Genomic DNA, 27,168 nt, shown 5'->3' on the forward strand with positions numbered 1-27,168 from the left:
ACTAATAGTGTGTACTTGAGTAAAACTAATAGTTTGTAGTTGAGTGAAACTAATAGTTTGTAGTTTAGTAAAACTAATAGTTTGTACTTGAGTAAAACTAATAGTTTGTAGTTGAGTAAAACTAATAGTTTGTAGTTTAGTAAAACTAATAGTTTGTAGTTGAGTAAAACTAATAGTTTGTAGTTGAGTAAAACTAATAGTTTGTAGTTGAGTAAAACTAATAGTTTGTAGTTGAGTAAAACTAATAGTTTGTAGTTGAGTAAAACTAATAGTTTGTAGTTTAGTAAAACTAATAGTTTGTAGTTGAGTAAAACTAATAGTTTGTAGTTGAGTAAAACTAATAGTTTGTACTTGAGTAAAACTAATAGTTTCTAGTTGAGTAAAACTAATAGTTTGTAGTTGAGTAAAACTAATAGTTTGTACTTGAGTAAAACTAATAGTTTGTACTTGAGTAAAACTAATAGTTTGTAGATGAGTAAAACTAATAGTTTCTAGTTGAGTAAAACTAATAGTTTGTAGATGAGTAAAACTAATAGTTTGTAGTTTAGTAAAACTAATAGTTTGTAGTTTAGTAAAACTAATAGTTTGTAGTGGAGTAAAACAAATAGTTTGTAGTTGAGTAAAACGAATAGTTTGTAGTTGAGTAAAACTAATAGTTTGTAGTTTAGTAAAACTAATAGTTTGTAGTCGAGTAAAACTAATAGTTTGTACTTGAGTAAAACTAATAGTTTGTACTTGAGTAAAACTAATAGTTTGTACTTGAGTAAAACTAATAGTTTGTAGTTTAGTAAAACTAATAGTTTGTAGTTGAGTAAAACTAATAATTTGTAGTTGAGTAAAACTAATAGTTTGTAGTTGAGTAAAACTAATAGTTTGTCGTTTAGTAAAACTAATTGTTTGTCGTTTAGTAAAACTAATAGTTTGTCGTTTAGTAAAACTAATAGTTTGTAGATGAGTAAAACTAGTAGTTTGTAGTTTAGTAAAACTAATAAGTTGTAGTTGAGTAAAACTAATAGTTTGTAGTTGAGTAAAACTAATAGTTTGTAGTTTAGTAAAACTAATAAGTTGTAGTTGAGTAAAACTAATAGTTTGTAGTTGAGTAAAACTAATAGTTTGTACTTGAGTAAAACTAATAGTTTGTAGTTTAGTAAAACTAATAGTTTGTAGTTGAGTAAAACTAATAATTTGTAGTTGAGTAAAACTAATAGTTTGTAGTTGAGTAAAACTAATAGTTTGTCGTTTAGTAAAACTAATTGTTTGTCGTTTAGTAAAACTAATAGTTTGTCGTTTAGTAAAACTAATAGTTTGTAGATGAGTAAAACTAGTAGTTTGTAGTTTAGTAAAACTAATAAGTTGTAGTTGAGTAAAACTAATAGTTTGTAGTTGAGTAAAACTAATAGTTTGTAGTTTAGTAAAACTAATAAGTTGTAGTTGAGTAAAACTAATAGTTTGTAGTTGAGTAAAACTAATAGTTTGTAGTTGAGTAAAACTAATAAGTTGTAGTTTAGTAAAACTAATAGTTTGTAGTGGAGTAAAACTAATAAGTTGTAGTTGAGTAAAACTAATAGTTTGTAGTTGAGTAAAACTAATAGTTTGTAGTTGAGTAAAACTAATAAGTTGTAGTTGAGTAAAACTAATAGTTTGTAGTTGAGTAAAACGAATAAGTTGTAGTTGAGTAAAACTAATAGTTTGTAGTGGAGTAAAACTAATAAGTTGTAGTTTAGTAAAACTAATAGTTTGTAGTTGAGTAAAACTAATAATTTGTAGTTGAGTAAAACTAATAGTTTGTAGTTGAGTAAAACTAATAGTTTGTAGTTGAGTAAAACTAATAAGTTGTAGTTGAGTAAAACTAATAAGTTGTAGTTCAGTAAAACTAATAGTTTGTAGTTGAGTAAAACTAATAGTTTGTAGTTGAGTAAAACTAATAGTTTGTAGTTGACTAAAACTAATAGTTTGTAGTTGAGTAAAACTAATAGTTTGTAGTTGAGTAAAACTAATAGTTTGTAGTTCAGTAAAACTAATAGTTTGCAGTTGAGTAAAACTAATAGTTTGTAGTTGAGTAAAACTAATAGTTTGTAGTTTAGTAAAACTAATGGTTTGTAGTTGAGTAAAACTAATAGTTTGTAGTTTAGTAAAACTAATAGTTTGCAGTTGAGTAAAACTAATAGTTTGTAGTTCAGTAAAACTAATAGTTTGTAGTTGAGTAAAACATATAATTTGTAGTTGAGTAAAACTAATAGTTTGTAGTTTAGTAAAACTAATAGTTTGTAGTTGAGTAAAACTAATAGTTTGTAGTTTAGTAAAACTAATAGTTTGTAGTTGAGTAAAACTAATAGTTTGTAGTTTAGCACCATCTTTAGTATCATCGTCTACCAGAGACTTGGAGTAGAGCCACTTTTTTGAATTTTGGTGAGTAAGACCCTCACTTAATGTCAGCTGTGGTTTTGTTAGGAATCGTCAACGCAGATTATAACAATTTTATAGATGGTTTATGTTAGAAAAGGTGTGAGACTCACACACTAAATGTGTCCAAAATACAACAAGACACTGTTTTAAGAATAACTTTCTGGATAATACTTGTCTTTTAAAGTTCAGTATTTCCATGATACAAATAAAGCTGGAGCTGCTGGATTAGACGTGGAAAAGCCACTTTGTCATTATTATAGTTGAATAAAGGGCCCGCGGTCCGGTCGGGTCACTTCAGAACAAGAGTGTAAGAGACACATGGAGGAGAGAGACCGAGCGTCTGTTTTTCGCAAATAGCTGCTCTCATGTAGGCACTGGGAATTTCCACAGTCATTTCAGTACTCGCCGAAAACCTCTCTCACTCTCAACATCTCGGTATTTCCTGTGAACCACTTTCTTATGTGCACACAAACACACACACACACACAAATAACCATCATGGTCGCCATTACATTTTCACAAGTATGACACGTCTGATTATATTTGGTAAAGCTTTGCCAAACACCTCGTCATTACTACTTACAGATCTGGCTTTTTTTTAAAGTGATTATTGACCTTTGACCTCAATGGTTTAATTTCTGGCCGAACCACAATCGTAGTCGAACACAGGTCCGTTCCTTATTCCACGTCAAAGTGCAACTACTAGTTACATAATAATAACATTCTTATGAGAAGAAAAAAATATAATTACTGTGGTTTCAGTCCACACATAACAGAAATATAAATATAAAAAAAATATATTCCCACTTTTAGGTTCACATAATCCAAAAATGTATGAGAATGGCTTGAATTATTAACTTAGACACCCCACATGTGATTAAAGCTGACCTAGATAGAGCAAAAGAAAGCGTTGTAAAATCCAACTGCAGGAATGCAAATCATGAGCGGCCCCGGATTTTTTTTTTTGAAGAAGGAGCTCATGTCTGGACCGTGTGTTTTTGGCCCCGAAGAGATGTTTTTTCGAGTGAAATGGAAAAGACGCTGCAGGAAGGAGACGGGGCCACGATGTTGAGTGACTGATAGACTTAATGACCGGGTAGATCTCGTGTGTCTGGTCATGCATGTGGCCTCTAAACAACACTGCAGGCTTTAGCTGATAAGTAGAGTGTGCGTGTGTTTTTACACTCTATAAGGTTTAGTTACTGGCTGTGCTAAATATTCATCTTGTGTAAATATTTGGCTCTATCAGATGATATTCTAAACATTTTTTTTTATACATCCGTTAAAGAATTGTATTGTTCATAAGTGCGTCATCCAACCAAATCATCCTCGATACCTACAGTCTATGTCAAATACTCACAAAAGACCCACAATTACTGAGTACTTTCAAGAACAGGCAGAATAGAAGTCGCGTCGGCTAGTTTGGGTAAAGGTTTTTTATAAATGCGACAGGAATATGTTCGGACTGCAGCTTAAGACAAGCTTTTTAACAAGTAATCCCCATATTTATCCACTTTTTCATGCGTCCAGATGTCAAATCCCAAGTTATTTCCTGCCCAAACGTCTGGAAAACATCAAAAAATGTAACCATATTAAAAATGCAACAAAATGATCTTAACAGTTTCCTCCAAATCTCCTGGGAATGACTTCGTTCTTATCTCTTAGGCAGAAACATAACAATTTATTATTAATATTAGAGCTGACAATGCACATTATTGTGATCAATACAAGACAACATAAAAAGTAAGTCATTTTTATTTATATAGCGCTTTTCCAGACCAGGGTCACAAAGCGCTTAAACAATCAAAACAATATTCAATAAAGTATATACTTTAAAGGTCAAGATAAAACTGATAACACAACAGGAGTTCCAGAAAATCAAGGAAAAGCCTGAACAAATAAAAACATAAATCATTTTTGAAACTGGGAGGAAAAAAAAGAGTTTATTTAAAAAAAAAAGAAGCATATAATTCAAAAAGAATAACCAAGAAATGTTGCTTCGTAACACTTTAAATCAGCCGTAGTCGTGCGTTTGAACATGACGACCGTGTCTGATTCCATGAAATCTGCATGACAGCACAACACCTAAAGGAGACCATTAAAGGCACATTGTGGCAAAAATGCAGATCCATTATGTTTAATAATTTAGACATTAACATTCCTCCCATCCTCATTGATATAGGTTAAGATTTTAACGGATTAAGTTTAGCACTAGAAATTTTTGCAGAGAGAAAGAGAGAGCCAAGGTTTTGGATGAAGTGGACTCGTACCTCGCGACGTAAAGGGATGACGGCAGACGACTGGTGTTTTTTTTATAAATATAGAAACTTTACATGCACTTTTAATATTCTCTTTGTAGATTTAGGGCACACACACACTCACAGATGAGTTCCCCCTGCACGACTATCTTTTCTCTTCCATCAGAGACACACACTCTCTCGTTTCTGTGCTGCAAACCCGACACACACACACACACACACACACACACAGGTATCAAATTTTAGAAGAAAAAAAATCTAAGAATGTTTGTTTTCAACTTAAAAAATACATAGAAATGAAAAAAGTGATGTTATGTGACGTGGTCTGATATTGGATGTGTGTATGTGTGTGTAACGACAGGATGGCACGTCGATAGAAAGCCATAGTGTTCATTAACAGGAAGATTTGATCATACGTTGTGTTTATATCAAGACAACATGATCCGAAATTCTCCTCGTCAGATGACGTGTCGAGCTGTGTGAGAATCACACTTCATGGCACAGCGTGTACAGTGTGATGCAAGCGTTCTTGGAGATGGGTCTTCCTATCGTAACACGGCACGATTCCCTACGAGGGTCTCCATCGTTTTGAAGGGCTACAGCTCATCCCCTCTCTCTGAACGCCGTTTTTACGGGTGTCAGTTCTAGGGGCTGCAGTGACGAGGCTGGGGAACGTGCCACGAACAACAGGAGAGAAATTTAAGGGTAAACGAGTCGGTAAAAAATTTGACAATATGGTTAGACATCTTTGGGGCCTTAACTGGGTCAGCAGGGGGGGGGGGCTCATGAAACAGTCAAAAGAAAACATACTTTGAATGAGATCTTTTCACAAGATTGTTCAAACTACAACTCTTTTATTTTTAAAAAGAGTGACACAAGTGAAATCATTAGAAAAACAACTCTTAACTTTGTGTAGAGAACAAAGTGCAAACATGGCCACGACGATGCAGGGTTTTTTTTCACAAAGTGTATCTGCATCAATGACAAGAGTCCATCTGTGGATCAAACACACTGACATTCAACGGTGTGTGTGTGTGTGTGTGTGTGTGTGTGTGTGTGTGTGTTTGCAGCATGTTTTCCATGTCTCACTGCGCTCGTACTACAAGAGGAACTCCACAATGTCAAACGACTATTATGACTGGAGGCGGTCACTACGTGAACGGTTCTCGGTGACAAACAAAAACAACCGGTTTTTCTTACGGCCGGTTCGTCCTCACGACAGGAGGAGAAACAAGTCACTGTCATCTCTTGATGTGACGCCTCCGCGAGGAAAAGTTGTCACGTTTGCTTTCACATCCTGGTAGTAGTGCAGGTGTTGACAGTCATGTCAAGATGAAATCCAAGCGATTTTGACTTTTTTTTTCTTCTCTCATGACGGTGAAGGGCGCGTGTTGTTGCGCGGGTGTAAACAGCGCGCGCGCTGCAATGCTGCAAATAGGTCGATTTGTTTTTACTACGCCAGCGCTCGCACCGGCGCGTACACGCGATGACTTAAAAAAAAAGTCACGCAAAAAAAGTACCGAACACGTCACGTGTCGACGTCGCGAGAAAAACATTTGACAAAAAGTTTTTTTAAGGGCAGGTACAAGAACCTTCACCCTCCGCTCGTCCTCGGCTCTTCTCGGGTCGAAACACTCGGGTTTCTCCGGAGAAAAAAATGTCGAAACAAACCCCGTGGAAGTTGAATAAACTGCTGCGAGGTTCTTCAAGGAAATGTTAGCAACTAAGTTGAACTCACCTCAACAAGAGCTTTTTTTTCCTTCTTCACTACAGAAAGATTTATGGTCCTATTTTCTGGAGAAGAGGCTCGAACCCTCCGCGGTTACATCCCTCCGCTGTCGGCAGCGCCGGGCGTGCGCGTCGCACTCGCACTCGACTTTCCCTCCGCCGAACATGGTGCGTCTTCCACGGAAACTCAAGCAAGGATACACACAAAACTATTGCTCTTCTTTTCCCACTATAGTCACAAAATGGTGAATGAACCAGTAACAGCTGGGCAGGCCGACCAATCGGAGAGCGCTGACAGATACAGTAGCCAATCAGAGGGCGTGATCAACACTAGAGGGCAGGGTTTAGCGTCAAAGATGCGCTGGATGGACGTGAGGCGGCAGCCAATGGCAGCGGCCGCACGGAGGAATGCCGGTGTCCAGCACCCAAACTTTACAGTAGCCAATCAGAGCAGCGGGAACCATAGGAACAACATGAGGGAGGGCCGAGAGGGCGGGACCTCGAGGAGCCGCAGCCAATCAGAAGGCACACACGTCCCCCCCTCCTCTTCTGTGTATGTTTACCATGATTGACAGACGAGCAGACGGTGATAATGTATCAGCATCCGGGGACTTTAGCTGCTGCGGGTTTTTAAGACAAACTTAAAACACGTGTCAGCTGACCCGAGGTCAGTTGTCTCAGTCGTTATGTTTCTCTAGATTCTTCACCGTCGCATCACAAAACTGCTCGTCGACTTTTTTTCTTCCTCTCAGCAACAGAAGCTTCGCTTTCTCTTCCCCGCCAGCAGCCAATGGCGTCGCGGCCCTGTGACGTGTGCTATCTCTCGACCACGCCCACTCCCAGCGAGAGCCAGCAGAACAACCATCTTCGTGACGTCACTGGGCTTAAACGCCATTGGTCGGGGGCTCCGGCCAATGAGCGCGAGCGGCGGTGATGTCACCACGAGTGTTGCCACCAGCTGGACGGAGGGGGCGTGGCCAGGCGTGAACTCGGTTAACCCCGCGGTTTGTAAAAAGTTGTGATGGTTGACGTGAGAGCGCGTGCACGACGCGACGCCTTTTTTATTCGCATCAACCGGAGCGTTACATTTGAACGACGAGTTACGTGAAAAAAACACTCTGCGACAGTAGTAACGTTACATAATATTCAACTACTCTAGAACTCTGGACCGGTGTCAGAAGATGCAGCGCCCTCTGGCGGAGGTATATGGTAAATTATTACCAATGATATCTGTAAGTAAGTAATTTGTATTTGTATAGCGCTTTTCCAGACCAGGATCACAAAGCGCTTAATCAAACAAAAAACAATACTCAATAAAGTATATACTTTAAAGGTGAAGATAAAACTGATAACACAACAGGAGTTCCAGAAAATCAAGGAAAAGCCTGAACAAATAAAAACGTCTTAAGATGTTTCTTGAAGGAGTCAGTAGATCATCAAACACAGAGAGAGAGGAAGATCGTTCCAAAGCTTAGGAGCAACAGTCTGGAAGGATTTCTCTCCTCTGGTCCTGAACCGTGTGCGTGGAACCATCAGTAGATTCTGATCCACAGACCTCAGAGCCTGAGCTGGGGTGTAAGGCTGGATCAGATCAGTGATGTAAGGAGGAGTCTGACCATATAGATCTGAAAGTAAGAACCCGAATTTTAAAGTTGATCCTGAAAGAAACTGGATGCCAGTGAAGAGTTTTAAGGATCGGAGAAATGTGAGTTCTTCTACTAGAGCAGGTCAGAATTCTCGCTGCAGAGTTCTGAATCAACTGCAGTCGAGTCAGATCCTTCTTGTTAAGACATGAAAATTTGCGGTCGGAAAACAGTTTCTGGTCAATTTTCTACAGTGTTGAACTAGAGACATGTCTTTATCAAATACAACACCCAGGTTTCTCAGGCTCAGTTTGACAGACTAACCTAAGTCACCCAAGTACTGTCATTCTAGTATTATCCAAGACACAAATGACCAGCGAAATTGTCCCCTTACAGGTATAAATACCTACTTATATTCAACTAATTTCCAAGAGCAGAGAAGCATTAAATAAACTTTATTTGCATTTCATTAGAATGTCATCTATTTAAAATTAATATAATAATAATAACATACAAATATCAAGTGTTAAAGGGAGGTAAATCTTACCACAAATTTACTCCAGGTCTGTTGTTCAGCAGGAAGTATTGCTCTGATTAAAATGTCCTCCAACAAACATTATGGAGATGTATTGTTCTTGCTCCTGCATGGTTCGAATAGACATATTAATATTCTAGTGAACATGTAATGCAGGATTAAGCACATTAGTTTCAGTATTACATTATTTTTTTTAATTGGATAGAAGTTAAAATTATTTAATTTATATAAAAGAAGCCCTTTTCGATAATTATGTGGTTGAAAATAGTCCATATTTTTTGCTGAAAATAAATTGGAGTCGTTTATATAACTTAACACAAGAGTTTTAATTCAAAACACACCTGTAATGAAACGTACCTGCTGCGTTGAAGCCGCTGGTTCAAGATAGAAACGAAGACCGACAACGCCATCTTGTGTCTCTGACAGTAACTGCACCAACCACTTGCCGCTATAGCAGCGACATAATTCTAGCAAAAAAAACCTTTTGATTCAATAAAGAGTGTTTTGAGAAATACCAGGAGTTCAAATGTTTTGATTCTTGTGATACCTAAAATACACTGGAACTTTACATTCAGAATAATATTTTACTGAATATTGGTTTGAAGTAAATTTAAAAATATATAAATATACAAATAAGAATAAATAAAATTACAAAATTATAAAAAAGATTAAAAATTATTTTATTTTCTACTGCCACCACAAAATTCACAAAAAGTTCCTTATTCAGAATAAACCTATTAAATCGACTGTCTGCTGACATCTAGCGTTCAATAAAAGACACTACATGTAGAAATATATAGTAAGTAAGTAAGTAAACAAATGCTCGAAAATATGCGCTACACACAAATACATTTAATACTACATCAGAAAAAATATAAATAAGCGTGTGACTATATATTTCAAGCACTGACTAAAAAGTTATGTGTAGTTAGTTTAGTATTTTTGACGTGAGAACACCTCAGAGTTGTGTAACCTTTGACTTCAACCAGCTGACTGTAGGAGCCATCCCGTATTTGTTTTCTTATTCAAGAGGATCAAAGGTTAAGACTTGACGCTTGTATGCAGACCACACTGACCAGAACAGCAGCCATAATTATATTATCACTAGCGCCCTCCCGTGGCTAACAACTGACATTGCAAACCAACCACTTTTGTTTTTCCTTTATTTAAAAAAAATGATTTTGTTTGTCCTGCTCAGACAGGAAGGACTCTGGGTAAATATGGCGGGCCCTTCAAGTGTAGACAGTAGACGAACACAGTTGATTTAGTGGGACGTGTCGCCGGTACCAGGAGGTTCACCGTAGAAGTTCCAGGTGTTGAGTGACAAACAAGGTCTATTAGTTGCTCCTTGTCCAGGTCCAGCTGAACGTTGACGTTTTATTAAGACACCGGTGACGTGTCGGTGGTCCTCGCAGTGACGGTATCTTCACAAAAACAAGAGGCCATGGGGCAGACCCAGGAGCAGTTGTAGACATATTTCCAACGAGTCAATGGTATCTTTTTCGTAATAAGCTCTGGAGGAGGATTCATCAGCCAGAGATGAGAGTCTGCCGAGGAGGACGATGTGTGTAATTACAGCGAGCAGAGGCCGAGAACAGTGAGCTCTTGTCCTCGCTTGCATTCTTCTTCTTGGTAACTCAACACCACTCAGCTGTTCCTGGGGCTTCACGTCAGGCCTGGGGGGGCCTAGATGTTCAATACAAAAAACAGTTCAGGCACACGCTGAAGAGAAGGACTTTAGCCACTTTAGACTTTAGTGTTCAAGTGTGTAAATGTAAGAAGAATGTTGGAGATACTCGTCGGGGGTGAATTCCAAGCATGTGCGAGCACACGTCTGGGGATGAACGTTAGGACGGCCTGAGAAGCCTGTGCAGGTCGTAGCTGTCAATCACGTCAATCAACACGCATCCGAGTAAAGAGTCGAGTCAGCGCAAAGGAAGGATGAAAAGAGCGCAGGACGGACGAGAGGAAACGGAGTTTCAGTGAAACCGCACCAGTTGTGATGCATACGTCTGTGAAAGTTCTTCTGTGTGAGGATGTGGTCGAGCTCGTCTGTCTCGCACCGTAACACAGACTCACAAGGCCTTTATTCTGTGCACTTGTGTGCATAATGCATAGGTTGTGGTTGAACGTGGAACACAGAGGTGACTTTGTGCAGGATTCTGCGAAAGCGAGCGACACCAAGACTGAGCAGGAAAAACAGCGTCTGCCTGAGAGCTCCAGTACTTTGTACGGATTCATTATTCATTTGCCGCTTTGACCCGACGACGGAGGAAAAACTACTTGGAACATCCTTTTTTCACGAAGACTTCCAACCCTTGCTTTCCAGACTGCGTCAGGCCAAGGCGGATCACATACTGGACGGACAGAAGGTCCACAGCTCGTCTGTGCTTCGGGCAGAAGTGAGCGGTCTAGATGGGGAACGAAAGCCCGTCCACACAGGTTTTGAAACCAGTACGAGGACCTATGGGATTCCCATTTAAATTGATGTTAAGTCTGCGTCCACTTGTTGTTTAGTGGGATCCTGTTAAAAAAAATCCTCGTCACCAACCCACACTAATGCAGGTCTTAATCCACAATTATGATTTCAAACGAGACCCGTCTACAGATTCAGGTTCATGACGTGATCTGCATGAGGATCTGCATCTCTCAGTTACTTGTTTACCAACCTTTTTTGGGGGGGGTGGTTAACCCTTGTGTTATCTAAGGGTCAAGGTGACCTGAAGGCCCCAAAAACAGCTTGCTCTTATTTTATTTTGATTTATTTTTTATGAAAAATTGCTGTATTTGCTGTGGCTATTGGAAAAAAACAATTTCCCGAAGGAGACCTCCTGAGGGATCAATAAAGTTTTACCTTACCTTAAAACAAATGTAATTGTTTCATCCCCTGTGTCGTCTCTAGTTCAAGGTGAAAGACCTCCATGTCCGTTTTTGAATCCAGGAAAAACATTCTTGAAAGTTCAACAGTAACGAAAATGAACGCAACTGCCATCTCCGACACATTGCCAGTAAGCATATTTCCAGCCTTACACCCCAGCTCGGGCAATCCTTCCAGACTGTTGCTCCTGTGCTTTGTGTTTGATGATCTACTGACTCCTTCAAGAAACATCTTAAGACGTTTTTATTTGTTCAGGCTTTTCCTTGATTTTCTGGAACTCCTGTTGTGTTATCAGTTTTATCTTGATCTTTAAAATATATACTTTATTGAATATTGTTTTGATTGTTTAAGCGCTTTGTGACCCTGGTCTGGTCATCATTGACAACTGTAGAGATAGGATGGCAGTTCAGTGCTATTGGTGTTTACGCCAAGCATTGTGGGTCGGTTAGTAGTCTCACTCGTATAACTTTAAACTTCAGATAAGACTTTAGACTAGATATAAGGGACTGTCCACCAGCAAAAGGAGCTGAAAAAAAACTGACTAGGGGTCCCTAGTGTAGCCGATGGGATAGAAGGAGGCGAACGACTATGAAGTGGAGTCGTTGATGGAAGGAAGAAGGTTGACGAGAAGGTTCAGAACGATTGTGCGTCATCTCAAGAGCGTCATCATGAGGATGCGAGGGCTGAGGAAGCGAGTACAGGAGGGTCAAGGTCCACAAGCGAGTGGTGGTGCAGAAAATGGATCGACGATGTTGAGATGGTTCAGGGTCCTACGGTTCCACTTGGGAAATGATGGGATTCTTTCTTGTAGAGTTAAAAAAAAACAACTGAAATGACGAAAACAATCGATGCAGAATTAAGATGTTAATCCTTGTTTATGACCATCCAGTAATTAAATGGTACGTTTTGATTACGTCTGCTTAATAAACAGGAGAATAAACAAACACACTCGCAACCACATGATGACTTTTAACCGGTTTTAATTAACCCTGATTACAGCGTAATTACAAGTTCTGAAAAAAATAAAATAAGAATAAAACAGCCCACAAAAAGTGGGGAAAAAAAATATGCAACATTACATCACGGTATTAACTCTCCAGTCGCCATCTGAGTGTTACGTAACTGCTTGCAGGGGGGGGGGGGGGCGAGGCACAAAAAAAAAAAAGAAAAAAAAAAGGATAAAAATAATACACGTCATTTTCCTTTTTTCAGATTGAGCCCTCAACCTCCAATGAAACTTAAAAACATATACAAGAGGGTGAACGGATTACAAAACAAATGTACAACAACAAAAGACGATAACAATCTCTTTCTCTCCAAGTTAAAAAATAAACCTGCGCCCGCCGCGACCCTCGCTTTTCACGGCTGCTCCTCCGAAAATTAAATACACAGTTTACATCACATTAGTAGAACCGAGAAGACAGAAGACGAGTCCAGCCGAGGGGAAGGGAATGGAATCACAACATAAAAGCGAGAGCATACAGAGCGAAGGAATATAATATCGATAATGCCAGGTCGAGGGTGAACAGTAACAATATGAACATTAACAAACAGATAATTTGTTGCATCAATTATTCAATTAAAAATGAAAATTGTTCCAGTTTAGAAACCAACGGTTATGTTTGATTACTGTATTTTTGTTCGAAAAAAAAGGAATGTCACGACTCCCAATTTTCGGGTGAAACCGTTAGTGGATCCGATATTAAAGGATTCACGATACAAGACGGTGGATTCGTTTCAGCCATTTTTTTTGGTTCTCACTCGAATAGAACAAATGATAAAGTGACTGAAAGGAATAAAGGCAATCGTGTTTTACTCCCCTTTTCTGAGGTCACGATCCAGCAGGTATTTGTCGTTTGATTTTTCTTCAGAGAAAAAAATGGAGAGTAGTAATGAGGCAGCTGTCAGTTCCGTGGTGGACTCAGGGAGTGTGTGTTTTCAAGTTATGACATGCTCCACGTCCAGACTGCAGGGGGAATTTTGATCAGTTTTAGCAACACAAACCGCCCGCGGGTCGTCCGACCCCGTCCTCTCGCCGCTCAGCAGAAGCTGCGACGGCCAATCAGAGACTTAAAGCGACCACTACTGTCGATGGATGAGGCGTTTGAGGACAGGTTTTCACGTGTGTTTAAAAAAGCCTTCGCCTCGGAAAGATTACACTAAATGGCCTAAAAGAAGAGACGGGATTATTCATTAACCAATAATCCCGTTAACACGGAGATGATGGAGCAGAGGTCACTCTGAACTTTAGAGTCAATGAAACTGAAGAACTAACACAAATGGACCCACAAAAGCACTGGCCGTTCAGCTCCAGTGTCATGAAAGAAAAATCCTGAATCTGTCATTAAAATGCTCTTTAAAATCTCACTTCTTCTCGATAATTCATTTTTTACAATATAATTCATATAAAGATACATCTGGAGGTGTGTTAGAGCTCAGTTTGTACATGCTATAAAAACAAGGCAAAGAGAGGCAGCGTGTCAGTATGTGTGTGTGTGTGTGTGTGTGTGTGTGTGTGTGTGTGTGTGTGTGTGTGTGTGTGTGTGTGTGTGTGTGTGTGTGTGTGTGTGTGTGTGTGTGTGTGTGTGTGTGGACCTCTGCTCCAGCAGACATCATGTTGGAGAGCTAAAGGCAGTTGTGTGTGTGTAAATATATTTGCTGGTTAAGTCTAACACCATGATTTATTTAGCAGCTTAAGCTGGTGAAGAAGGATTTGCTTCTGCCCAGATGTGTGTTGATCGGGGGGGTTTAGTTGTGTTAGTTAGCTGCTGTTACTGCTGTTGAGTGAGTGGTCCTCTCATCTAAGCGGCGCTTCGCCATCATGTCGTGTCAGTGCGGGAACTCTACAGGGGGATCCGCTTCAGAGAAAGACTAGCAGGACAGTAGAGCGAGGAGTGAGTCTAGTTTTTTTTTTTTTTAAAGGAGACTGAAATATTCTTTTTTTTTACACATCAGTTTTCTGCTCGCGCAAGAGTCCAACAATGTACAGCAATAAGCTTCCCTGAGCAGAGTGGGCCGGGTTAAAGTCTTGTCATCAGGTCTTCGCTCGACGACCCCTCTCCCCCCTTAAATCTCAGGAGCCCCGCCTCTCTCTTGATTTTTCACCGTGTCTTCATCAGGCCACTTCAGGGCTACCGTCCCAGGCACTTGTTGAAGTCTCGTCGGAGTCGAAAGTTAGATTTCCGGGCGAAAAGTGAGCTTCGCTCTGGTAGAAGTGGCGCCCGAAACACCTTTGCACCTCCTCCTCCTCCGACATGGCTCGATCCCTCAGTCTTAAAGAAACGGGTCTCGGCGTCTGATCCGAGACCCCGGGAGATGTGGAGCAGTAGTGCTGGAGCTTCCTCCGTCATCAGCAGTCTTTGTTCTCCAGCGACAGCTGCGCGGTGGCGCGATGTAGCTCCGCCGTCACCCTGCGGTGGGAGCCCTCGTACGCCACCGGGGGTGGACTGTCTCCTTCGCCGCTGCCCGCCCCGTCCTCCTCCGTCTCCATCCGTCCATTCCTCTCCCTTTGTCGTTCCTCCTGGGGCCGAACTTTCTTATCGTCCGACTCCTCCTGGGACGCCTCCATGCGCTGGTCTTCACTCCAGCGCCTCTTGAAGCGCAGCTTGAGGGGGATACACTTGGTCTGAGGGGGGGGCGTGGTGCTCTCCTGGGCCTCCACGGGCTCCGTCTTCAGCGTGGCCAGTCCGCGGGACACGCCAGAGAACCCGTGAGGCGAGGCCAGGAAGGGCATGAGGCCGGGAGGCGGCGGCGCCGGAGCCTTGAAGACGTCCTCGTCCAGATCCTCGTCGGGATGAGGGTGGTGCTGGTGAGCGGCGGAACCGTTGGACAGATGTCGGTGGTCGGCGGCTCTGGAGCGATGCGGGTTGAAGAGCTCGAACTCCTCGTCTCTCTCGTCCGGGTCTTCTTCGCTGATGTCCGTCACCTCCACCTCCTCTTCGGACTCGATGTCAGAGATGGGCTCCACCTGAGAGACGGACGGAGGCGAGTTTAAAAAAGGTAACATCAATGTTTAAGGCACACTTGAAAATAAACACAACTAGAAGCTACTGCTGGGTCTGAACTAAAATATGTCGTTTCTCACTTGTGTTTAACATCTGATGTTGTCTATTTTCAATCAGAATGAAAAAAATTTGATGCGATCTCTTTTTTTGAACCCTTTTTTCATCCTCTTTATGAAATGGGTCTCAAGACTCGGGGGCCACCAGAGGTCAATTCTTGTGGGCCAAAGAGGGGCTAGTCTTTAAGCAGTTTTTTTTTTTTTCATCTTTCACAAAATAGATTTAGATTTTTTTGGGCATAATGTTTTATGGATTGAAGTTTCACTTTTAATTTCATTTTTGTCAAATATTATGCATTATTTCGATCTTAACTATATAACTAAAGCTAATACAATTATTGTGATGATTTTTATCTCAGGGTCAAGGTGACCCGAAGGCCGGTCAACTTGCCCCAAAAGAAACACGAGGATAAAACCATTACATTGGCTTGACCCCGAGATAACACAAGAGTATCCATCCGATGTTGAACAGAAAGTCCCTTGCTCTGTCGGCACTTAAATATAAATGGAGGGCCAAAGAATATCATCTCACAAGCCTTAAGTGCGTGACCCCTGCCATACGAAATGTAATTGCCAACCCTTGTTTATTTTATAAAATATAATTTGATCAATTATGATTGCCGTCATGCAAAGGCAATCCGTTGTCAGCATCATCATCAGGAGAGTCGCACCTTAATCTTGGGGAGTCCGGCACTGTTCAGCGACTGCGTTGAAGACGACGCGGAGACGAGACCCGATCCGCTGGCGGAGCTCAGGTCGCTGCCGAAGGAGAGGGAGGAGCCGAAGCCTGACGTGGACGACATGGACCCGGAGCCCGAGCCCGAGGACAGCGAGCTCTGTCGGACTTTGCCCTGACCGTCCCTCTGCTTCCTGCCCAGGGGTGGAGGTTGGAGCTTGAACTTGAAGGGGGACAAGTGTGGAGGCTCTTCACCCAGGTGCAGGGGGTGATGCATCGGGTGGGAGTGGGGGTGGGGGTGGGGGTGCGCGGAGTGAGGCGGGTGTGGATGATGGTGGGCGGAGTGACCGATGGTCGGATGGTGGTGTCGCTCGCCTCCTCTCTCGCCTCTTTCCGGCGCTCCCCGATCTCCGGCCAGCGCCTGCTTGTCGGCGGCAAGCCTGTGAGGCTGAGGGATGACGATGTTGGGGTACTGCAGGAAGGCTCGGGGGCTCAGGCCGTAGTTGTAGACCGACTGGGTGTGGGCCTGCAGGTAACGCTTCATGTCCTCGGGGTTGAAGGAGAAGTGGGAGCCGAGCATGGGTGACAGCGTCGGAGACGGGGTGTACGGTAGATGGGAGGTGGGGGTCATGCTGAGCGCCGGAGACAGAGGGGGAGCCAAGAGCCCGGCTCCCCCAGGTCCGGGCAGAGGGGACACGGGGAAGGGTGACAGAGAATCCGGGTGGATACGATGTCCAGAGGGACCCCTGGAGTGACCAGCAGGGTTGCCCGGGCCACCGTACATGCGGAACAAGGATTCATGAGATAGACGTGGATGGATGAGGCTCCGGTACCCCACCCCTCCGCCACCTGGTCCTCCTCCTCCACTCACTCCTCGCTCCCCTCGCTCCTCGCCCCCTCCCACGTTGCCCTCCTCGATCTCGGAGTTGACGGAGGTCCCGTCGCTGCAGTCGCTGACGGAGCCGCGGGCGATGCGCCGGGCCACGGAGCTGAACATCCCTCCCGGGCTGCGCAGGTCCTCGTTCGGAGAGAGGACCTCGGACGGGGTGGAGGGCGGGAATCGGAAATGGGCCCCAGAACCGGTGGGGACGGGCGGAGCGCTCTGAGGGACTCCACTTCCTGGACAAGAAAGAGTGAGGAGAGACTGAAGACTTCATGAAGGCAGAGCTATATGGTGGGACTACCCACGCCAGTGACCAGATCCTGGATCTGGTGTTTTCAGAATTTACAGACCACATGACTCTTAAAGTCTTAGCTGCTGTCATCTGTTTTGAAAACAAAATAACATCAGCTTTAAAAGCCTCTATGATCAAATTAAAATGAAATCGAAAGCCGTATACAGTATATTTACATTCAAGTCTGTCGATATTTTGCCACACCACTAATAAAAACACACACTTCAAAAGACACACACTCACCAGTGGAGCCCATGTCGATAAAAGGGTAGTTGACCAACACCAGCTTGTTGAAGTTGAACTTATAGGTGAACCTCTTTCCTTTGGTCTTGTGGAGGATCCTCTTGTTGTAGTAATACCTGTGAAGGAGCAACACAAGCGCTCGTTTAGGGCCGGAGCGAAAAACAAACACCGAAATGTCAAAACACACTGATCTGATTTGACTGCCGGAGCCAAGGTCAGGGAGGCGCTTGACAGTCGCACTCAAACACACACTTTAATAAGCATGGGTCTTTCATGTCGGCCCCTCTAATGACAGATATTACAGAGTGTTGTCTGACACACAGCAGACATGTTTGGGGGGTGGATGAGAAGCAGTGGATGGACGGAGGGGCTGAGTGACAGGCAGGGATCTGTTGCGGGATAAACAATCAATTAAGAGGTCAGAGTTCATAAAATGCCTCGTTTTTCTGCATGCCGTGAACTTGGAATGGAATTTCTGTTATTTGGTGCATTTATGGAGAGGTTTATTTGCACGACACATTTATTATTTTGCTCCATCTCTTTATGTAACACCACAGCAAAGCCACCAATAATTCACCCATCTTTATCTGTTTATGTAAGAGCCATTCTCTCTCCCTCTCTCTCTCCTGCCTACAGTACAAGGCTCCATTTTTATTAACCTTTGTCCAGCTACAGCTCTTTATGTAACATCTCTCCGCTTTCTTCCCCAGATACACGTTCACTTTATGTAACCTTTGACTGCAGAACCGCCTCACACACACACACACACGTCGGTAAAAGCCGAGGAGAGGGAGATGTGCAGACGAGAGGGTGACAAACAAAACATTGATACAACAACATAACTGCAGAGAGAGAGACGTTTGTCACGACTCCCGCTGACAACTTGTGTTTACACCAAGAATCCTGACCGAGCCGCTCATTTGAAGATCCAAACGGACCTTGAAATCTATAGGGACAGTCAAGGCAGCCGCCGACAGATGCTCTCAACTTCATAACCAGATATTGTCACCAATAATTTATCACGTAAGAGAAGAGACGCAACAAGTATGTGATGATATATATAAATTAATAGAGACTGAAAAAAGTGTGTCATTTAAATAGAGACTAGCAGTGATTTCATCTGGTCAAGTCATGGTTATACTGGAGCATTTGTACTTCTGTTGGCTCCTGAAAGATTTTGAACATCCATCAAACCTGCCCCTAATCGCATTTTAAACACTGACCTCTGTATTGGTCACCATGAGGATTAATCTACATTGAGTTTGAACCAACAATCTGATGGGGACCTCATTGAATGATTTGGCCCCTGTTCCTTGACATATTTAGTGATAATTACTCCAGAAACAAAAAGGTAAGGTCGGAATTATATTTTTGGCAAAAACAATTTAAAACAACCTGGATAATAAAAATGAAATGGATTCACTGAATTAATCACCACCAAATAAACGATTGATTTACAGAACAGCCTTTTTTTTTTAAAAACATAAACAGACATAAACTTCCAAACTTGATTTATAATCTTGTGTAATCTAGTTGCCTATAGCCATCAACTATATCTCTTGTTCTCTTTACACTCATGTAGCTTTTTTTTTAGGTCGGTACAGAGACTTGCCCATCCTGAGTCTGGTCACAGACAGTTGAGGTACGATAGCATCAAAAGAGTTTTGATCAACAAATATGCATGGTAAACGAAAGATTATCAATGTATTTCAAACTGAAACTAACAGCTAGATCAATTCAGAACCACATCTTGTTTGACAAAACAAAATCCATTTTTTCCCCACACACACATACATAGACGTTGACTCTGCAAGAAAAGGGGGTTTATGGTTCTCCAGCGAACGGAGGGACGGGGGCCACATGTTCATTTGAACTGCCACCTAACCCCCCTCCGGCTAACAAACACCAGACTCACTCATCATACTCGCACGTCTACCTGCGTTTACGGCTGTTTTCCCCTCGTATCGAACATGTGTCACTTGGCACGAGTTTAGAGAGAAGTTTGTTTGTCGGACCATTGCTGGAGGGCGCTCAGGTAATGTGGAGTTAATCAGCGACCTTTGGCTATCATTAGTCTGAACGCTGGTTATCCAGTCAGCGGGGGGTGAGGGGGGGGCGTTTGTGTCTGTGTATGGGGAGATGCTGCCCCCCACCACCACCACCACCCCACTCTTATTATGCTTATTATACAGACACATCAGGCCATTTCTCTGCTCTGGGAACAGACTGTTGCTCTTTTTCACTTGTTCTCTTCAACCCTCCCCCCCTCTCTCTCCCCTTTATTCTACTGATACCTTTCACTCTTTCTCTCTCCCTCTCATCAATCCCCCCCCACCCCTCTAGCTCGACTCACTCCCTGTGCTCTCGACTCATCCCCCGAGGCAACTGGCGAGGGAGGGGAGACAGAGCGAGGGAGATGGAGAGACGGGCCTGTTGAAAACATTGTTTACGCCAGGCACAAAGCAGCATGTAATTTCTGCTCTAGGGGAGACACTCGCAGGAGGCTGAGTGAGGCGGGTGAGGCGGGTGAGGGGGGAGTGTTTGGGCAAGAGACCGGGTAAGGAGTCGTGCAGAATTACAAGCACCTCAGAACACCGATTAGTAAACTGGTGAAGATTGACGGTGATAAGTTTCTTCAGCGGCACTGACCATGACAACCCTGGGCACATATATAGATTATTGACAATTAACATATCCTTTTTTATATCAACATATACAACATTATTGCCCTTTTAAACTTATTTCACATGACAAACTGACAAATTTAAGCTGATTTAAAAAAAATGTTAATTTGGATGAAATATGATTCAAATGCTTGCTGATGTTTACTTAAAAAACAAATATGATTTTTATTCTTTAAGCTTTAAATATAGCAGCTGACCTTTAACACTTTCTACATATTGAGGTCTCAATGCGTGGAGAAATTAAGGCACGTTTACCCCTCGGTCAAGTTGGCCATTGGCAACACAACTCAAACAGTTGTTTTCAGCCAACTGGTCACCTTGACCGAGAGGCTTCAGCATGGTTATTAAAATTAAAATATATATATATATATATCTTGACCTCTCTCCCATTGGACATCCATCTTTTTAAACTAGCTTATTCACTGCCACTCATGTTCTGTAATTGTAGTGCTTTAAAACTTTTTTTTTGTACTTTTTGCAAGTCTTTTAACTTTATAATTCTCTCTTACAGTTGTTTTTCAGTGTTTAATCCGTCAGTCTGTGAGTGCTATGAAAAGTGTCTTAAAATAAGACGTATTACTATTTGAAATGTGTAGATTTAGAAATTAAAAGCATGTTTATCAGTTTCATTACAAATGGTACCAGCAATTCCTTTAAGTCTCTCTTTTTTATGATTAATTAAATATGTCACTCAAATAGCAAGAATAGTTGGGAGCAGAAGAAAAACAAACAAAAAAACCCTGGATTCGACGCCAACTAGAGCCATCATTCCAGGTCACTCGTTCTTCCTGGCTGCCCCCCCACCTTCCAGCGCCATCATCCAGGGCAGACAGACTTTGAAGAGCAATTGAACTCACTTCAAACAAGAAGAAAGAGATTCTTTGAGTGCCTGTGTTTAGCTGCCCACCGCACTCGCCTTACACATACTCATAAGTACACACACACACATCGCACACACACACACACACTCTGTTACCGCATACTCATTCAGGCATGAAGGACCACGCGTCTATCCAGTCACTCTTCCGAAGGACTCATCCTGGAGATGTAGTTTAATCCCCGCAGCCTGCCTAACCAAAAGGATAGTTTGAAGAATCAATGCTTCCACGGATTGTGGCAAATCCTTCAGGGAAACCATGGGGTGGTATTTCCATCATGTCGGGTTGTTTCTGTGTGTGATTATAAGTCAGGGATTAAAGTGCAGATTACACAGTCTTGGTCTAGTTCAAAAATCACGATCAAAGCAAGGATCGAGGCAGAATCGTGCAAGAGCAGGAGATCAATGCTGATGAGTTTAGAGTCGATTGTGCCATTATCTCTGGTGAAACACAAATGAAACATTCAATTTTAAAGTAATAAAGAATGAAAATATCCAACAATTTACAAGATGAAAACTTGATTTCATGCTCATATTGCATCGAAGCAGTTCTGAAGCTAGCGTCACCTCGGTTTCTAAAGTCAGGAAGGCCAAAGCTTGTTTTTGTTATTCCCACACTTTGGCAAACAGATGATTTATTCAACCAACATATTACTCCAACACAAACACATAACTCGGCGTGAGGCGCTAATTACCGCACCTTACTTACTTATTGTGCCAACAAAACGGTGAACTCCCATGATGCCTTTCCAACACTGCTCTTCATTGGGATTGATGATTACATGCTACGATATTGTATTTAAACTCCTCTATTTGCAAGATTAAATTGCCATCACAAATGGTCGACAGCTGTGATTGGTTAACTTATTTATTGTTCTAGTTCTTATTTTATTTTTATTTATTTTTTATGAAAAATTGCTGTATTGCTGTGGCTAATTGGAAAAAAAAATCAATTTCCCAAAGGAGAGCTCCTGAGGGATCAATAAAGTTCTACCTTACCTAACTATGCGGCAAAGCATTGTAGGACCTTCTCAGATCACTGTTGATGGGGACTAGGGATGGCACCTGATACACAATGTTGTTGATTTCAAACTTTGTCCATTGTTCTTATCCTTATTGCATTTAAATATAATTTAATTTTGCTGAAATAAAGTTTGGAGAGATTACAAACTGTGTGAGAATGTGGAAAATGTAAATGACAGTTTGGAAAAGGTTTATCTAGAGCGCGAGGAGGGATTATGAGGCATAGACATGTATTTGAATCGTAGAAAATTAAAAGATCACAAATTCGGGGATTTTGTTTAATGCGGAGGTTTTTTTCAGAAGGTAACAATTATAAGAATAACGTTCATGGCCGTTTACTTACAAAAAGGACCTGTTTATGTCGCATGCTTGAATTTGAGATTTATACATCATAACATTAAGTAGAAGGTCACAGATCTATTCCAGTACATGCACAAATGTGTGTGCGTTTGTACAGGCTGCCCCATTGTCAGGCTGTAAATAGATCCGGGCTTGGACAGGAAGTCAGGATTACAATACTCCGCATGACCACCTTGTTTATTTTCTGCCTCTTTCGTCAGCAATGCTAGTCACACTCACACACACACAGAAACACACACAGTGAATGTTGTTAAACACCTGACAAGGCTTTGTGTGTTCACACCAGGGTTACCCAGACGCACAAAGGGAATCAAGTGTGCGTTTGGAGACGAAAGTTGAAAGTATGATTGAACGGAAATCACATGATTCAGGTGTGTCTGCAAAGCACAAAAATTAGGGTAAACGTGCAGCCTATTGTGGATTCGTCACGATGAAAGTCCTGGTCGGGGTCTGGTGGTCACATGTTCTGCGAGTGCCAGTGCGTACTCGAGTCGACTGGTGTGTGCGTGAGCATAAAGGCCTCATTCTTTGGAGCACAATAGAAAACACACATCACTAATATATGGTGGACACATGCATGCTGCGGATAGACAAAGAAAAGACAATACTTCGGAACACAAGTGGTACAGTGCACGGGTGCTCGTTCTGCACTTTTCCTCTGGCACTAGGCGTTTCCACACAATGAGCGACTCTGGAAAGAGCACATCTGACCCAAAAGCAGGACTCGCCAGATCACTAGGGTGAGCTGAAGTCATCCTTCGCTGTAATTGTAAATCTGAAAAAAAAGCTATGGTGGAAGGGCTAATCTCTACAGGGTCATACATGGGACATTGTCATCATATGATAATTATGTAACATGCCTGGTCTTGATGGATTTAAACCAGTTACAATCCTCTAGAGAGCCGTTCACTTCTGAAGGCAGCGACAGGGCGACCGGTCTTGCAGGACCATTCACACTAAACTGTTGAACTTGTGGTTTAGAAATAAATGATATTTATTTATTTACTACAGCAGCAAGAGATATCCTTGTGATTGAAAAAAAACAAAGATCTCATTTTAGGGAATCTAATATAAATATGAGTTATTTATATCTGGAACCCACAGTGGTGGAGATTTTCCTAATGTGCTTTTGGAAGCCAAATTAAAGTAAGTAAGTAAGTAATTTTTATTTGTATAGTGCTTTTCCAGACCAGGGTCACAAAGCGTTTAAACAATCAAAACAATATTCAATAAAGTATATACTTTAAAGGTCAAGATAAAACTGATAACATCAGGAGTTCCAGAAAATCAAGGAAAAGCCTGAACAAATAAAAAGGTCTTAAGATGTTTCTTGAAGGAGTCAGTAGATCATCAAACACAGAGAGAGAGGAAGATCGTTCCAAAGCTTAGGAGCAACAGTCTGGAAGGATTTCTCTCCTCTGGTCCTGAACCGTGTTCAGGAACCATCAGTAGATTCTGATCCACAGACCTCAGAGCTCGAAGCTGGGGTGTAAGGCTGGATCAGATCTATTAAAGTATATAGATTTTTAATTGTAACTTATTTTAATATCATTGTTGTTCCATTTCATTAACAGTAACATACATTTTTTATGAGCCAACAGGAGCTTGACTTACGACCATTATATATAAGTTTCGCCCCTAAGCTCATGGGAACCGTTTTCAAGTTCTTCTCCTCCACAGAGGCCACTCTGCAGTTGCGGTGGTCCATCACAGTGAGATGAATTTTTGGAAATGAAGCAAACCCTCCAAACATGTGTGCGCGCAAGCATGACTCCTTTGTACAATGGCACATTTGTGTATGTGAATGTGCACATGTGTTGGGTTGTTAATCTTTGCCAGCTGTGTGTGGCAGTCCCCCTGACCTTTGACCGCCAGGCTGGAACCAATGTGGGCTACCGACCGTAACACACGGGGGCTGGATTCGCTTTAACAAGCTTAGCGTGATATTGTCGGTGGAGTCTGGAGGTTTGTTGTGACCCGTTGCCTAAATGCGTAATTACCTCCCTGTGTGATTTTAAAGTATTTTTAAACTCAAACTTAACTAATCAAGGGTGCTGGGGATACTGGGATACACCCGTTTCTTTGACACATCCTTTTTTCCAGGCTGGAATATTTACACCTAGGTCTGTTTTCCAGAGAGGAAAAGTTGGAACAGACTTTTCCATGGCTGGGTTAGAGAAAGCTCTGGCATCAAAGCGCTTCATCAACGGTGATAATGTGACAGCAGATAGCACATCACTGAGGTGGAATACCGACCCGCATTGTAAGCCGAGACCCGCCGCCGCCAATTTAACATGTGAACAGGCAATTGTACCGTGATATTTAAGAATCTCTTACAGAAAAGGAATTCATTCTGGCATGAGTACTAGTCTGGTAAAAAAGAAAAAAGTCTTGATAATCCATAATAGGACGAGATCAATGTACAAATTATTACTATAAGAACTCTGATTGAATGTGTTAAATAACTTTTGTAGGGAATAACAACCCATTCCATCCATGTCTTTTGCAAGTATTAAAAAACAATTAATAAAGTAAGTAAGTAAGTCATTTTTATTTATATTACGCTTTTCAAGACCAGGGTCACAAAGCGCTTAAACAATCAAAACAATATTCAATAAAGTATATACTTTAAAGGGAAAGTTAAACTGAACAACAGGAGTTCCAGAAAATCAACCAATGACTATCTGTAAGAACAGCACACATTTGTTCACAACGACACAAGGAAAGATGACACACACACACACACACACACACACACACACACACACACACACACACACACACACACAAAAGTTCCTTCTAATAGTACATTAAAACTTATACTGGGACTTTTCCCAACATGTGGAATGCAGACATGAGCCAGTGGGATCAAGGTATAAAGCATAATCACACATCACACATAGCTGGGTGACTAAAAAGAACACTTTAAAACACATGTGTATTTTCAAGTGCACGTGTAGTGTGTGGAGGCTAATGCCTCTTTATTATTAGCAGGTTTTTTTTTTTTAATGAAGGCTACAAGTTTGTCTGATCTCCAAAACATTGGTCCATATGTGGTTTGTTAGCAAGCACATGTGCCTGTTTTATAACTTCATTAATCTTTAGTGCCATTAATCCTCACGCCACATGACTATTGATGAGCATCTTGAGAGGTTTCAGTTCCAGTCTCCTTCAGTGTGAGACTAACAACAGATCTGGTGTCAAATCAGGACAACACGGACGTAACTAAGTGTTTTGTCTTCACACTATTAACCTGACATGACTTTTCTAAATTTATGTCAACAGTAGCACACAATCTGCCTTTGGTACAGTCCTTCAGAGGGCACTAAGACCAGCTATATATAAGCACTTACCGCAGCTTAAAGCTCAAAATCTGTCAAAGCTCAAGAGGATGGATGCACCATAAATAGTCACCCTGACCATGACCATCATCTACATTCTTTGTTTCCAATTCAGGAATGTTAATTCAGGACTCGTGGGTTAAAGGTGTGCATTTTATCCCATTAAGACGCACGTCAGCACTGGGTCTCTGTCTATTACAAAAGTTATTCCTAACTCACCAGTCCAAATGAGCCTGGATAAGCTCCAGCATCCTAAATTAAGCAAGCTTTTCCTTCCTTTAAAGTGCTTATTTCTAATCTTGTCCTTGTTTGGCTGTGAATAAACTGTGGCGGGAGCGATAAGACACTTGCTACAGCTGCTGTTGCGCATGAGACTCAAGTGTTGCATTTTGGAAAAGGTCATTTAATGATTGATCAGAAATTATCACTTAATTTGCTCACATGGAGCACAGGTTGAATGCAGGTTTTTGGAAGAGAGTTCAAGAATAGTTACAGAAGTTAAAATACCCATCAAAGGATTATTCACTATTAGGGTGAAATAAATAGACCAGTGTGTTGTAAGCAGAAGCAGGTCAATGCCGTCTGAAGGCATGTGGCCAGGCTCGGTCTTGCAACAGTGTTAAGGACTTGGGTAAGTGCTATTTAGTGCCTGGTCAGACATGACTAATGGAATGTCTGGGTGAAACAGAGCTACAGTGTCAAAGGTGCAATGATGTGGGTCTGAATGAAACACTTCCAGTTATGCGAGTTTACAGTTGTGGGGCAAAAAAAACTGTCCTAATTTTCTAACTGCTTCTCCTATAGGAGAGTATGGACTTCATTTCCATAGTGAAGTTGTGAAAAAGCACCCAGTCTCTATATAAACAAATGTATTTCTTGTTCAAAGAAATACATTTGTTGTAAAAGTTGACCACTCACAAAGACGCTATGGCACAGAAGTGCAACATGAATTATGTATTCCATTAGCTACTTAGAAATATTCAATTATTTTCTTCTTTATTGACGCAGACATGACAATAATGAAGAACCCTATATTTTTTTTTGTTAGGTCTTATTCTCCTAGCTCCCCAACACCCCACTTACATTTTCTTAAACATTCACTGAACGATTGCAAGGACACATTGAAAGTGATAATTATGTTAATTTTGTGACCCCTAAGATAAGATACAGAGATAATTGATGGCTACTATTATACAGAGACCGATGTCGAAGGAAAGAAATTCTTGGAAAAGCAAAACAAACCAAAATTATCCGAGTCATACTTCCTGTTAAAGTTAAAGTTTGAAAAATATAAATTTTATTTGGCCCTCAAATTACATTGTTAAAATATGTTTGCCCTTG

The 27,168-nt window shown here is 41.5% G+C and overlaps 2 protein-coding genes across 3 annotated transcripts in view; both read right to left on the reverse strand.

Moving 5' to 3' along the window:
* Nucleotides 1-6,611, reverse strand: part of cicb (capicua transcriptional repressor b) — a 42,605-nt gene extending 35,994 nt beyond the window's left edge. The window contains exon 1 of one of the 2 annotated variants that reach the window (XM_087806411.1): nucleotides 6,403-6,611. The gene's annotated coding sequence lies outside the window, so the exon portion shown is untranslated. The remainder of the gene's footprint in view (nucleotides 1-6,402) is intronic. The other variant, XM_087806412.1, reaches the window with a different exon arrangement.
* Nucleotides 6,612-12,351: 5,740 nt separating this feature from the next.
* The window catches only part of erfl3 (Ets2 repressor factor like 3), a 45,914-nt gene continuing 31,097 nt past the window's right edge, over nucleotides 12,352-27,168 (reverse strand). The window contains exons 3-5 of the mRNA XM_087806421.1: nucleotides 17,543-17,658; nucleotides 16,120-17,243; nucleotides 12,352-15,355 (exon numbers count right to left, since the gene is read on the reverse strand). Of these exons, the coding sequence (XP_087662547.1) occupies nucleotides 14,738-15,355; nucleotides 16,120-17,243; nucleotides 17,543-17,658 (1,858 nt within the window). The 3' untranslated portion in view covers nucleotides 12,352-14,737. The remainder of the gene's footprint in view (nucleotides 15,356-16,119; nucleotides 17,244-17,542; nucleotides 17,659-27,168) is intronic.

The sequence above is a fragment of the Callionymus lyra genome, chromosome 13 (assembly GCF_982586985.1).
Source record: "Callionymus lyra chromosome 13, fCalLyr1.hap1.1, whole genome shotgun sequence".
Lineage (NCBI taxonomy): Eukaryota > Metazoa > Chordata > Actinopteri > Syngnathiformes > Callionymidae > Callionymus > Callionymus lyra.